This window comes from Coregonus clupeaformis, unplaced genomic scaffold (genome assembly GCF_020615455.1).
Source record: "Coregonus clupeaformis isolate EN_2021a unplaced genomic scaffold, ASM2061545v1 scaf0358, whole genome shotgun sequence".
Classification (NCBI taxonomy): domain Eukaryota; kingdom Metazoa; phylum Chordata; class Actinopteri; order Salmoniformes; family Salmonidae; genus Coregonus; species Coregonus clupeaformis.
The window spans coordinates 280,935-296,708 of NW_025533813.1; the positions used below are offsets into that span (position 1 = coordinate 280,935).

At 41.0% G+C, this 15,774-nt stretch overlaps 1 protein-coding gene across 1 annotated transcript; it reads left to right on the plus strand.

Annotated features, from left to right (window-relative positions):
• The first annotated feature begins 2,145 nt into the window (after positions 1 to 2,145).
• Positions 2,146 to 5,838, plus strand: LOC121559705 (zinc finger protein 501-like). Its single transcript, XM_045215046.1, has 3 exons — positions 2,146 to 2,232; positions 3,190 to 3,367; positions 4,595 to 5,838. Exons 1-3 carry the CDS (start codon positions 2,194 to 2,196, stop codon positions 5,836 to 5,838), a joined length of 1,461 nt encoding a protein of 486 aa, XP_045070981.1. The 5' UTR covers positions 2,146 to 2,193.
• Positions 5,839 to 15,774: the final 9,936 nt, after the last annotated feature.

A 15,774-nucleotide genomic window follows, 5' to 3' on the forward strand; every position in this document is an offset into this window, starting at 1 on the left:
CGAGAACAAATATAAACATCAACGGACAGGCGGACAATCACACACAACTGCAAACAAAACTAAAGGAAACGTATAGGTGACCTAATCAATACATAACACGAAACAGGTGCACTAACAAGACAAGACCAAACAAACATTGAGACATCAAGCGGTAGTAGCTAGTGCTCCGGGGACGACGAACGCCGAAGCCTGCCCGAGCAAGGAGGAGGAGCAGTCTCGGCGGAATTCGTGACAGCACTCGCCACTCAGGAGTAGCCTAGTTTGTAAAAACTGTGTAAAAAATGTGTTTTAGTCCAAAGTTTGTGTTCATGGGTTTACATTTTCATACACTAAAAGGGCAATTGACAACAAAAGTCAACATTGCTAATATTTTTTCTGAATATGTAGAAATATACTGTTACTTAAAGGCACAATTCATATCCATTGATTCTCAAATAATATGACTGGTAAATCCCTAGTATATTTCTGAGTGGTGAAGGGAGTAGAGGGAGAATGAAATATGCCTACAGTCTCAGTCAAGCATACCACCATGGACTCTCAGGGGTTTAAAAGTACTAACAGCTCTTCCCTTAGCGCGAGGTAGAGGTCAATGGCCATGTATGCATCCACAGGAACAGCAAGATTGTTCTCTGCCATGATGTAGGAGTACAGGGTGTGCACATCCTAATCACAAGCTATGTCATGACGGTGGTCACACTGGTCCTCGCAGCTGGTTATGTCCTTTTGTGACACACCACACAAGTAATCATGTGTATCATGCAACTCTGGAACTGTGTGCATGACATCGGGCCGACCATGGGGGACATTCTCGTTCTTTGAGGGGTGGATCAGGTGACTCTTCCAGGTCTCTTTGTAGCGTCCAATTCATCCATTTGAGGTAGAAAAAAATAATAATGAGGCATCATGAACATATCAAGCCCTACAAGTGCCAAAATAAGAAAACAAATATAGTTCTATTTCACCATAATGTGGGACTACCAGTAGCCTATCCTACATGTTTTTGCAGATGTTATCGCAGGTGCAGCGAAATGCTTGTGTTTCGAGCTCCAACAGTACAGTAATACCTAGCAATACACACAAATCCAAAGGGTCACCAGGGGCAGCATGTCCGCTCAACTCAGAGCTCATGAGAAGATTCTATACCTGTTGCTAGTTGGGGTTGGCATTGGCATTGCTAGTGTGTTGGCATGTGGAAGGCCTCATGGGCAAGAGACTGCTATGATATTGTTGCCATTCCCTGAACTTTAGGATTGTATAATAGATTATTGCAACTACTGCTCCAGATCTTGTGGTTCTGCTACAGGCCATAGAGAATAAACTGATAGGCCTATGTGACTGATACTCGGGGTGGGGTCTATTGATTGAACTTGAAGTTGGACGCTTGTGTGCCCCAAATTAGATCTTGGAATTCATATGGAAAACATGAAACATCTGAGGGAACGTAAAAAAATCAAGGGAATGGATAAAAAATCTGAGGGAACAGATAACAAATCAGAGGGAATGGATAAAAAATCTAAGAGAACTGATTCAAAAATCAGAGGGAATGGGAAAAAAATCAGAGGGAATTGGGAAAAAAATCTAAGAGAACTGATTCAAAAATCAGAGGGAATGGATAAAAAAATCGAAGAGAACTGATTTTTTAAAACGAGGGAACGGATTAGTCTGACAGTTTTTTTCCCTCTCCAACATGACCCCCTAAGGGGCTCCGTAGGGTCCTGACATGTTGTATGTTAAAAAGGTGGACTTTGTATCGTTTATTGCATTGATTGGTTAAAAAACTGCACAGTGCAAACAAATAAGAAATTTGAGAAAATAGGCATTGTTGTGACTTGTGAATGCTTGTGAGTGCAGCTGAAAGTTTTTTTGGGACACAGGGATTTTACAGCAGAGGCATTACAAGAAATCCTGTCGATATATGTTCTGTCCACACAAGCCCCTGAGCCTATGTAGGGTAGTGATTTGGATTATCACTGAAGGGGTTTGGCATTTTGGGATGAATAACATTTTTGTATTGTGTATGATGGTGCCCCCCACGCCCACCGCCTCCATTTCCCACAATGGATATTTAAATTTTTCTTTCACTGCCGGTACAGTAGGTGGCGGTAATAAGCCAATAGGTGTAGTTTGCCATAAAACCTTAAAGAAGAAGAAGACAAAGTAGCCTAACTGTACTGTTGTGGGCGACAACATTTCATGTCATACAAAGAAACAATAGCTTCCACAATGGATCGGGTAAGTCTGCTTTTAACAGTATAGGTGTGTTGTATAAAATGTATAGGCCTAGTTTTCGTCATCTTTGATCCTCCACATTCCTATGTTCGGTTTAAATGGCCGGATAAAAGAAAACAAGACGGTAAAAAATTTGTATTTTTTTACTTCAACAAAGTAGCCTACTACTATATAATGTTTAGGAATCTGTGACTATGACCTAAACATCTCTCCTTCCTCCCAAAGGGTGCACATGTTCACATCCCTTAACTGATTTCGAACACATTATCCATTATTTGACCAAATACTCAAGTGGCCGCTCTTACCAAGAAAACAAATGTTTTCAAAAATGGAAGGCAATCGGGAAGAGGCAAGATCATATGGGACCATTATAGCCAATGAGAGGGCAGATATGCGTGTTTCCACTAGTTACCACAATCACAAAGTCAAACGTCTATATCGTATTTTTATTTATTTAGGGTTAGGCTTAAAGTTAGAAGTGTGGTTAAGGTTTAAATCACATTTTAATAAGATCAATTGTAGAAATGGTGTGGTTTATGATTTTGTTTTTGGTAACTAGTGACGACCAGGCACTGCTCCCATACAAAGTTTATTTTTTCTCAAAGTTGCCGAGATGTCACGTGTCCTACTTTTACCAATACACTCCTAACAACCTAATCGTTACGACATTTATATTCAATCAAATAAGCCAGAAGCCAGATTTTGGGCCCAGTTATCCCTCTCTCTTTGCCTCTTCCTCGCTGTTTGAAAGGAAATGACTGGTATAAGAAGTATGGTGGAAACTAGCCCATGCCACCACCAACATAATGCTCTTAGATTTGTGGGTTGTAGTGAATGATTGAACATTTCAAGTAAAAGGAGATTTTCAAGGGATGCACCCAAATCAATCAGAGGTTTAGACTAAATTAATACAATATTTGGTTTAATGATGAACTGTTTAATACTTCTTGTGGCCAACAGGACAAAGCTAGCCCGTTCCCCTCCACCCTCCAGGAGTCCCCAGGTCAAAAGCCTCCTGGTACCGCTTTACTGCAGGGTCTGGTCGACTGCAGGAAAACACCGGGGCAGTGTGGAAGTGAGAGAGGAGGAGGAGAAGAGAAGGAAGATGGAGATTTGATTTCATTAAGTAAGAACCATGGTGTGTAGATTACACTACAGTCTGCTTCTGTAACAATAGTGGAGGTGCATAAAGATGGCGGCCCACATGTACCTACCATAAATTCCTAATTTTGCTAAGTTCACTGTATTGTACATTGCTTTCCTTTACTGTTTTTTTTGGTATGGTCATTAACACAGTAAACATGATCCCAATTTTAGCTTCAAGACGCTGGCAATATGAAAAACAAAAAAGTAGATTGTGCTCATTTATTGAAACATTGAACCATGTTGTGCACTGTAGTTTCATAACTCAGTGGATAGTGCTAAAACAATGACATCATATAAAAATTCTGCCATCTTTATACACTTTAGTCATTCAAAAAAGATATTTCACCTAATTTTAACATTCTGTCATTTTTATTTTATTTTATTTTTTTGTTTTTTTAGTCATTTAGCAGACGCTCTTATCCAGAGCGACTTACAGTTAGTGAATACATATTTTTTATACTGGCCCCCGTGGGAATCGAACCCACAACCCTGGCGTTGCAAACGCCATGCTCTATCAACTGAGCTACATCCCTGCCGGCCATTCCTCCCCTCCTCCCCTACCCATAAAGAGAACATGTTCAATTTAATAAAAACATGTTTTCCCATCTCAACACATTTAATACAAATATTACTATACTAAGTGCCTATGTGCCAAAAAAGTAACAGGGTTGACAGTAACAGGGGACTACTGAAAACAACAAAAACCATTGGATTCATTGGTAAAATAGTCCTTTAAATCAGCCATCAATTCACTTGTGACAGGAAGCTTGTTTTTTGCAACAGTTAGTGACAATGTAATGCGATCTTCAAACATTTGTATTTGTTAAAAGATTTCTTGCATGTCTATGTATGGGTAAATGGTTTGACTTGCTCAGTTTTCCACCACAAAACAGCTTAAGGTGACAATTGATGTAACGCTGTTAAAAACACCTGTTTTTCAGAGACATTTTTCAAATTAATCAGATTCATAGAGGCATATTTAATCTGCACATGTGCTAGCACGAGCAGCGCAAGTTTCCTTTATTTGCGCGAAAGTATGCATCTTAGAAATAGGTTTCACATACAAACTTTATATGTCCGAATTTGGAATCAAATATGCTTCTCAAAAATAACATGTGGTAGTAAACATTTTTAGATTCGCAATTTTCAGCATTTATCAAAGTCCCATCAGGTAGCCTGATTTCAGATGTACATGCTATTCAATATCTTTGTTTCACAGGGGATAGCCCTAACCATTGCTCTCTCAGTGGGAGGGGCTTATCATCTGGGGAGCCTCGACAACATCATGATGCTGACAAGACAGAGAAGAGTCTCTCCAGATCAGAACGTCTCAAACACCAGCAGAGATGTATAGGGAAGAATCCTCACCACTGCTGCTTTGACTGTGGGAAGAGTTCTACTAAACAGAGGGAATTTATCATTTACCAACGGATTCACACTGGAAAGAAACCGTACCGCTGCTCTCCGTGTGGGAAGCGTTTCGCTGCATCTAAAACCTTAAAATCTCAGAGAATTCATACAGGGGAGAGGCCTTACCCCTGCTTTGATTGTGGGAAGAGCTTCAGTCAATCAGGAGCCCTGACTAAACACCAACGCATACACACAGGAGAGAAGCCTTATAGCTGTGATCAGTGTGGGAAGATCTTCAATCAGTCAGGAAACCTGACTACACACCAGCGCATACACACAGGAGAGAAGCCTTATAGCTGTGATCAGTGTGGGAAGAGCTTTGCTCTATCCGGAAACCTGACTAAACACCAACGCATACACACAGGAGAGAAGCCTTATAGCTGTGATCAGTGTGGGAAGAGCTTCAATCAATCAGGAGACCTGACTAAACACCAACGCATACACACAGGAGAGAAGCCTTATAGCTGTGATCAGTGTGGGAAGAGCTTTGCTCTATCCGGTCACCTGACTACACACCAACGCATACACACAGGAGAGAAGCCTTATAGCTGCGATCAGTGTGGGAAGAGCTTCAATCAGTCAGGAGCCCTGACTACACACCAACACATACACACAGGAGAGAAGCCTTATAGCTGTGATCAGTGTGGGAAGAGCTTCAGGAAGTCAGGACACCTGACTACACACCAACGCATACACACAGGAGAGAAGCCTTATAGCTGTGATCAGTGTGGGAAGAGCTTCAATCTATCAGGAGACCTGACTTCACACCAACGCATACACACAGGAGAGAAGCCTTATATCTGTGATCAGTGTGGGAAAAGATTCAGTCAATCAAGGACCCTAACTACACACCAACACATACACACAGGAGAGAAGCGTTATAGCTGTGATCAGTGTGGGAAGAGCTTCAGGAAGTCAGGACACCTGACTACACACCAACGCATACACACAGGAGAGAAGCCTTATAGCTGTGATCAGTGTGGGAAGAGCTTTAATCAATCAGGAGCCCTGACTACACACCAACGCATACACACAGGAGAGAAGCCTTTATAGCTGTGATCAGTGTGGGAAGAGCTTTGCTCTATCTGGAAACCTGACTACACACCAACGCATACACACAGGAGAGAAGCCTTATAGCTGTGATCAGTGTGGGAAGATCTTCAATCAATCAGGAACCCTGAGCAAACACCGGCTCACACACACTGGAGAGAAACCGTACTCCTGTCTATGTGGAAAGAGCTTTGCTCTTTCAGTGTCACTGAAAAAAACACCAGAAAGCACAAACATGTTGTCTTTCATCTCCCTCCTCTCCGGCACCGGTTCCAGATCCCTAAATAAAGTTTCAATAGAAAACATCTGGTAAAGAGTCATCTATATCCCATTCTCTAACAGTTTACTAAGTCTGATTACCATGGTAACCTGTGTAGCATACAGGTTACCATCTGGATCCATATATATCAAGCGTCTCGGAGTAGGAGTGCTGTGTGTGTGTTGTGGGGTGGGGGTGTTCAGAGCTGTATCTTATTTCAAAAACTTCTATTATCCATTAAATAATGTAGAATAATGTTTCAACAATAGTAGGTGTATATTAATGTGTGAGGGAAATAGCCTTGAAATGTACATCTTGTCTCATACAATCATTGGTTCCTGTAGGTGCTGGGTAAAGATATGAGGGGGAGGCGGTCAGAACTTTTGGCAGAACGCCCAGAATATGTTCTATAAGTTAAGATAGGAGAAATGTGCAGGAACCAAATGTTAATTATGAATAATGTATAATGTAAATCATGCATATATAATTTCTGTGTAAGCAGTTTATAAGAGAACTAACGGGACTGCCCCGAAAGAGCTCCCGACCGATGTGTACTATGGTGCATTAAGTTTGTTGGAACTTCTCCAGCTTGCTGGTAATAAAGATGTATTCATTTAATTTTGACTTTGAGTCCCTGGTGGTAATTTCCACTAAACATGTATTCAATACAAAAATAAATTAAATCCATTATCTTACGTGAAGGAGATGTGTCGCCTGCATGAGGCAAATGGTGGTCACACCAGACACTGACTACCTTTTTTAAAGGTATCTGTGACCAACAGATGCATATCTGTATTCCCAATCATGTGAAATCCATAGATTAGGGCCTAATTCATTTATTTCAATTGACAGTTCTTTTTATTAACTGTAACTCAGTAAAATCTTAGAAATTGTTGCATGTTGCATTTATATTTTTGTTGAGTGCAATAGTTATTGAAGAAACAAATTGAATAAATGAATGGGCCTACTACTGTTTTAGGTGAACTGTTTCAACATGATTTACACCCATCAGAGTATCTGTGCTATAAAAATCTCAACAGTGGAACTGCCCTGCACATATCATATGTCCAAGAGAAATGTAATGAGGTGCCTAAAATCCTGAGCTCGGTGCCAGAGAATACAGGTTGTGCTGAGTACCTTGGGACTAAAGAGAGACTGCACCCTGAGAATCACAGTACCTGAGAGTACAAGTTCAGATTTAAAACACAGGATGCAGAATGGGGGTACAGCTTCCTGGAGCAACTCTTGACTGTCACAGGTAATATATCATATCTAATTGTAATAATTCATTAGAATCATTCAGACCTGCAGGTGAAGGTGTCTTCCTCCACAGAGGAAAAGTAGAGAACACTGACCTGTAGCACCACCTGTCTTCTGACCGACAACCCCAACCCCACCTACATCTGTAACAAGAACGGACAACATCTCCATGACCCTACTTCCCAACAATACTCCTGGAATAGAGAGAGAAGGGAGGAAAGTGTAGTCACAAGGCTGAGACTGGGACACACAAGGCTCAATAGTACATTGAAATTGGTGGTGAAACATCCGACTGGGAGGTGTGATCATTGTCAGGAGGAGCTGGAGACAGTAGAACAGTGCCAGAAATATGTGAGGGAAAGGGAGCGATTGTTATTCATTTTAAGGAGTAATGGGGTTGAAGAGCCAGGATTAAGTGAACTGCTGGATAAATCTTCAGAGGATGTGGTATTTAATTATGTATTTCGTTTCCTTAAGGAGACAAGAATATTGGGCAGGATTTAGTCCTTCACTGTCTCTGGTCCACGTTTGGAGGAAAAAAGGGGGAAGCTTGCAAGCCAAAGAACACCATCCCAACCGTGAAGCACGGGGGTGTCAGTATCATGCTGTGGGGGTGCTTTGCTGCAGGAGGGACTTGTGTACTTCACAAAATAGATGGCATCATGAGGAAGGAAAATTATGTGGATATATTGAAACAACATCTCAAGACATCAGTCAGAAAGTTAAAGCTTGGTCACAAATGGGTCTTCCAAATGGACAATGACCCCAAGCATACTTCCAAAGTTGTGGCAAAATGGCTTGACCTCAATCCTATAGAATATTTGTGGGCAGAACTGAAAAAATCGTGTGCGAGCAAGGAGGCCTACAAACCTGACTCAGTTACACCAGCTCTGTCAGGAGGAATGGGCCAAAATTCACCCAACTTATTGTGGGAAGCTTGTGGAAGGCTACCCGACACGTTTGACCCAAGTAAAACAATTTAAAGGCAATGCTACCAAATACTAATTGAGTGTATGTAAACTTCTGACCCACTGGGAATGTGATGAAAGAAATAAAAGCTGAAATAAATCATTCTCTCTACTATTATTCTGACATTTCACATGCTTAAAATAAAGTGGTGATCCTAACTGACCTAAGACAGGGAATGTTTACTAGGGTTAAATGTCAGGAATTGTGAAAAACTGAGTTTAAATGTATTTGGCTAAGATGTATGTAAACTTCCGACTTCAACTGTAGATTGCAAAATAGTTGGGAAGAGATTTTTGATGTACCGATTCCATGGCATAGTGTTTATGAATTGATACGCAAAACGACGACGGATTCAAAACTTAGAATTTTTCAATTTATATTATTATACAAAATTCTTGCTACCAATATAATGTTATTTATATGGGGGATACTATATTCCCAGCTCTGCAGATTTTACTGAGAAGAGACAGAATCATTAAATCATTTGTTTTTGGACACAGGTCCAGGAATGGCTGAAGGATTGCAATATTTACCTGGATCTAACCCTGCAGATAGCACTACTGGGTGATCTGAAAAGTCATAATCAATCGATCAATAATATAATAATACTTTTAGCAAAAAATGTGTACAGTCAATGTACAATCTGTAGAAACAATGAGAATAGAAGGGTTCAGAACCTTTGTGAAACATCACAGTACAGTTGAAAAATATATGGCAAATAGAAATCCAATATGGATGGTGTTAAGAGATAGATGGGAGGTGTTGAATGGAGATGAAGGATGGGACTAATAACAACTAACAACTAATAAAAAGATAACTAATGTAAAGCATACTGTGTCCATAATAAGTATATACAGTGGGGAGAACAAGTATTTGATACACTACCGATTTTGCAGGTTTTCCTACTTACAAAGCATGTAGAGGTCTGTAATTTTTATCATAGGTACGCTTCAACTGTGCGAGACGGAATCTAAAACAAAAATCCAGAAAATCACATTGTATGATTTTTAAGTAATTAATTTGCATTTTATTGCATGACATAAGTATTTGATACATCAGAAAAGCAGAACTTAATATTTGGTACAGAAACCTTTATTTGCAATTACAGAGATCATACGTTTCCTGTAGGTCTTGACCAGGTTTGCACACACTGCAGCAGGGATTTTGGCCCACTCCTCCATACAGACCTTCTCCAGATCCTTCAGGTTTCGGAGCTGTCGCTGGGCAATACGGACTTTCAGCTCCCCTCCAAAGATTTTCTATTGGGTTCAGGTCTGGAGACTGGCTAGGCCACTCCAGGATCTTGAGATGCTTCTTACGGAGCCACTCCTTAGTTGCCCTGGCTGTGTGTTTCGGGTCGTTGTCATGCTGGAAGACCCAGCCACGACCCATCTTCAATGCTCTTACTGAGGGAAGGAGGTTGTTTGCCAAGATCTCGCGATACATGGCCCCATCCATCCTCCCCTCAATACGGTGCAGTCGTCCTGTCCCCTTTGCAGAAAAGCATCCCCAAACAATGATGTTTCCACCTCCATGCTTCACAGTTGGGATGGTGTTCTTGGTGTTGTACTCATCTTTCTTCTTCCTCCAAACACGGCGAGTGGAGTTTAGACCAAAAGCTCTATTTTTATCTCATCAGACCACATGACCTTCTCCCATTCCTCCTCTGGATCATCCAGATGGTCATTGGCAAACTTCAGACGGGCCTGGACATGCGCTGGCTTGAGCAGGGGGACCTTGCGTGCGCTGCAGGATTTTAATCCATGACGGCGTAGTGTGTTACTAATGGTTTTCTTTGAGACTGTGGTCCCAGCTCTCTTCAGGTCATTGACCAGGTCCTGCCGTGTAGTTCTGGGCTGATCCCTCACCTTCCTCATGATCATTGATGCCCCATGAGGTGAGATCTTGCATGGAACCCCAGACCGAGGGTGATTGACCGTCATCTTGAACTTCTTCAATTTTCTAATAATTGCGCCAACAGTTGTTGCCTTCTCACCAAGCTGCTTGCCTATTGACCTGTAGCCCATCCCAGCCTTGTGCAGGTCTACAATCTTATCCCTGATGTCCTTACACAGCGCTCTGGTCTTGGCCATTGTGGAGAGGTTGGAGTCTGTTTGATTGAGTGTGTGGACAGGTGTCTTTTATACTGGTAACGAGTTCAAACAGGTGCAGTTAATACAGGTAATGAATGGAGAACAGGAGGGCTTCTTAAAGAAAAACTAACAGGTCTGTGAGAGCCGGAATTCTTACTGGTTGGTAGGTGATCAAATACTTATGTCATGCAATAAAATGCAAATTAATTACTTAAAAATCATACAATGTGATTTTCTGGATTTTTGTCTCTCACAGTTGAAGTGTACCTATGATAAAAATTACAGACCTCTACATGCTTTGTAAGTAGGAAAACCTGCAAAATCGGCAGTGTATCAAATACTTGTTCTCCCCACTGTAGGTTATAGGTTGAGAGCTTTGTGAAAGAGCACAGTTAGAAAGATATGGCATATAGAAGCATACCGGATAGACATCATGAAAATGATCGGAGAGGTTGAGGGTAGAGGAAGTTCAGGAGAAAAAAACTAACAAAATATAATTATTGTAAAATTGACTGTGTCCATAAAATGTATATAGTATGTATAAGCTGGAAGTAGAGGCCTAAGCATTGTTGTTCACTAGTTTACTCCAATTAGGGAAGGGGTGGTGGGGTTGGAAAGTAATAAAGGGAAATATTTTTTTTTTAAAGGATATGTTTATATATGTACAGTGGGGAAAAAAAGTATTTAGTAAGCCACCAATTGTGCAAGTTCTCCCACTTAAAAAGATGAGAGGCCTGTAATTTTCATCATAGGTACACGTCAACTATGACAGACAAAATGAGAAAAAAAATCCAGAGAATCACATTGTAGGATTTTTAATGAATTTATTTGCAAATTATGGTGGAAAATAAGTATTTGATCAATAACAAAAGTTTCTCAATACTTTGTTATATACCCTTTGTTGGCAATGACACAGGTCAAACGTTTTCTGTAAGTCTTCACAAGGTTTTCACACACTGTTGCTGGTATTTTGGCCCATTCCTCCATGCAGATCTCCTCTAGAGCAGTGATGTTTTGGGGGTGTCGCTGGGCAACACGGACTTTCAACTCCCTCCAAAGATTTTCTATGGGGTTGAGATCTGGAGACTGGCTAGGCCACTCCAGGACCTTGAAATGCTTCTTACGAAGCCACTCCTTCGTTGCCCGGGCGGTGTGTTTGAGATCATTGTCATGCTGAAAGACCCAGCCACGTTTCATCTTCAATGCCCTTGCTGATGGAAGGAGGTTTTCACTCAAAATCTCACGATACATGGCCCCATTCATTCTTTCCTTTACACGGATCAGTCGTCCTGTTCCCTTTGCAGAAAAACAGCCCCAAAGCATGATGTTTCCAACCCCATGCTTCACAGTAGGTATGGTGTTCTTTGGATGCAACTCAGCATTCTTTGTCCTCCAAACACGACGAGTTGAGTTTTTACCAAAAAGTTCTATTTTGGTTTCATCTGACCATATGACATTCTCCCAATCCTCTTCTGGATCATCCAAATGCACTCTAGCAAACTTCAGACGGGCCTGGACATGTACTGGCTTAAGCAGGGGGACACGTCTGGCACTGCAGGATTTTAGTCCCTGGCGGCATAGTGTGTTACTGATGGTAGGCTTTGTTACTTTGGTCCCAGCTCTCTGCAGGTCATTCACTAGGTCCCCCCGTGTGGTTCTGGGATTTTTGCTCACCGTTCTTGTGATCATTTTGACCCCACGGGGTGAGATCTTGCGTGGAGCCCCAGATCGAGGGAGATTATCAGTGGTCTTGTATGTCTTCCATTTCCTAATAATTGCTCCCACAGTTGATTTCTTCAAACCAAGCTGCTTACCTATTGCAGATTCAGTCTTCCCAGCCTGGTGCAGGTCTACAATTTTGTTTCTGGTGTCCTTTGACAGCTCTTTGGTCTTGGCCATAGTGGAGTTTGGAGTGTGACTGTTTGAGGTTGTGGACAGGTGTCTTTTATACTGATAACAAGTTCAAACAGGTGCCATTAATACAAGTAACGAGTGGAGGACAGAGGAGCCTCTTAAAGAAGAAGTTACAGGTCTGTGAGAGCCAGAAATCTTGCTTGTTTGTAGGTGACCAAATATTATATTTTCCACCATAATTTGCAAATAAATTCATTAAAATCCTACAATGTGATTTTCTGGAAAAAAAAATCTATGATGAAAATGACAGGCCTCTCTCATCTTTTTAAGTGGGAGAACTTGCACAATTGGTGGCTGACTAAATACTTTTTTCCCCCACTGTATGTGTATATGTATGTGTGTGTATATATATATATATATATATATATATATATATATATATATATATATATATACAGTGGGGAGAATAAGTATTTGATACACTGCCGATTTTGCAGGTTTTCCTACTTACGAAGCATGTAGAGGTCTGTAATTTTGATCATAGGTACACTTCTACTGTGAGAGACGGAATCTAAAACAAAAATCCAGAAAATCACATTGTATGATTTTTAAGTAATTAATTTGCATTTTATTGCATGACATAAGTATTTGATCACCTACCAACCAGTAAGAATTCCGGCTCTCACAGACCTGTTAGTTTTTCTTTAAGAAGCCCTCCTGTTCTCCACTCATTACCTGTATTAACTGCACCGGTTTGAACTCGTTACCTGTATAAAAGACACCTGTCCACACACTCAATCAAACAGACTCCAACCTCTCCACAATGGCCAAGACCAGAAAGCTGTGTAAGGACATCAGGGATAAAATTGTAGACCAGCACAAGGCTGGGATGGGCTACAGGACAATAGGCAAGCAGCTTGGTGAGAAGGCAACAACTGTTGGCGCAATTATTAGAAAATGGAAGAAGTTCAAGATGACGGTCAATCACCCTCGGTCTGGGGCTCCATGCAAGATCTCACCTCATGGGGCATCAATGATCATGAGGAAGGTGAGGGATCAGCCCAGAACTACACGGCAGGACCTGGTCAATGACCTGAAGAGAGCTGGGACCACAGTCTCAAAGAAAACCATTAGTAACACACTACGCCGTCATGGATTAAAGTCCTGCAGCGCACGCAAGGTCCCCATGCTCAAGCCAGCGCATGTCCAGGCTCGTCTGAAGTTTGCAAATGACCATCTGGATGATCCAGAGGAGGAATGGGAGAAGGTAATGTGGTCTGATGAGACAAAAATAGAGCTTTTTGGTCTAAACTCCACTCGCCGTGTTTGGAGGAAGAAGAAGGATGAGTACAACCCCAAGAACACCATCCCAACCGTGAAGCATGGAGGTGGAAACATCATTCTTTGGGGATGCTTTTCTGTAAAGGGGACAGGACGACTGCAGCGTATTGAGGGGAGGATGGATGGGGCCATGTATCGCGAGATCTTGGCCAACAACCTCCTTCCTCAGTAAGAGCATTGAAGATGGGTCGTGGCTGGGTCTTCCAGCATGACAAGGACCCGAAACACACAGCCAAGTCAACTAAGGAGTGGCTCCGTAAGAAGCATCGCAAGGTCCTGGAGTGGCCTAGCCAGTCTCCAGACCTGAACCCAATAGAAAATATTTGGAGGGAGCTGAAAGTCCGTATTGCCCAGCGACAGCCCCGAAACCTGAAGGATCTGGAGAAGGTCTGTGTGGAAGAGTGGGCCAAAATCCCTGCTGCAGTGTGTGCAAACCTGGTCAAGACCTACAGGAAACGTATGATCTCTGTAATTGCAAACAAAGGATTCTGTACCAAATATTCAGTTCTGCTTTTCTGATGTATCAAATACTTATGTCATGCAATAAAATGCAAATTAATTACTTAAAAATCATACAATGTGATTTTCTGGATTTTTGTTTTAGATTCCGTCTCTCGCAGTTGAAGTGTACCTATGATAAAAATTACAGACCTCTACATGCTTTGTAAGTAGGAAAACCTGCAAAATCGGCAGTGTATCAAATACTTGTTCTCCCCACTGTATATATATATATATATATATATATATTTGCGAGGGAAAAAAACATGGCGGATTAAAAGTGATGCAGACAATTACACTGATGGAAGTTACAATCTATCTGCAATATTAAAGCTATTCTACCACCCCCCCAAAAAAAAATTTATTATAATAATAATAATAATAATTAATAAGAACCCTATTCTATTGCATAAAAACAACCATTCGACGCATAAACAGTATTATAACATAATCTTGTAATTTCTCCACCACAGGATATACAATAAATATGTGAACATCTTTTAGGACCAAACTAATTATACAAGAGGCCTATGATCCTTATAAAAAATTGATTATTATTACAGTTTAAAGAAACAATGTGATAAGCAGACATTGTTGCGCAGATAATGGATTTAATTGATTGATCTATTGAATACATGAATACACACCTAGTATTGTAAAAACATTATAACATTATTTCATGGATAATAGGAGTTAATGAAATAAGATACAGCCCTGAACACCCCCACCCCACCACACACACAGCATCCAGAGTTGCATTTATGCTACATGTTAATCAGACTTAGTAAACTCTTAGAGAATAGGAGATAGATGACTCTTTACAAGATGTTTTCTATTGAAACTTTATTTAAAGATCTGGAACCAATGCCGGAGAGGAGGGGAGATGAAAGAACATGTTTGTGCTTTCTGGTGTTTTATCAGTGACCCTGAACAAGCAAAGCTCTTTCCACATAGACAGGAGTAAGGTTTCTCTCCAGGTGTGTGAGCTGGTGTGTAGTCAGGGTGAAATATTGAGAAAAACTCTTCCCAAACTGATCACAGCTATAAGGCTTCTCTCCAGTGTGAATCCGCTGGTGAATTATCAATCCTTTCTGTTTAGCAAAACTCATCCCACAGTCAAAGCAGCAGTTGTCAGGTTTATTCCCTATAAGTACTCTGCTGGTTTTTATTGAGACGTTCTGATCTGGAGAGACTCTTCTGGAGAGACGTCTTGTCAGCATCATGTTGTTGTTGAGGCTCCCCAGATGATAAGCCCCTTCCACTGAGAGAGCAATGGTTAGGGCTGTCCCCTGTGAAACAAAGATATTGAATAGCATGGACATCTGAAATCAGGCTACCTGATGGCACTTTGATGAATGCAGAAAATTCCTACCATGTTATTTTTATAGGCATATTTGATTCCGGAAATACAAAGTTTGAATGTGAAAACTATTTCTAAGATGCATACTTTGTTTTTCACTGCACTCGCGCAAAGAAGGAAGCTTGTGCTGCTCGTGCTAGCACATGCGCAGATTAAATACAGTGGCTTGTGAAAGTATTCGCCCCCTTTGTTGCCTTACAACCTGGAATTAAAATAGATTTTTTGGGGAGTTTGTATCATTTGATTTACACAACATTGATTTACACAACATTGATTTACACATCATTTGATTTACACAACATTGT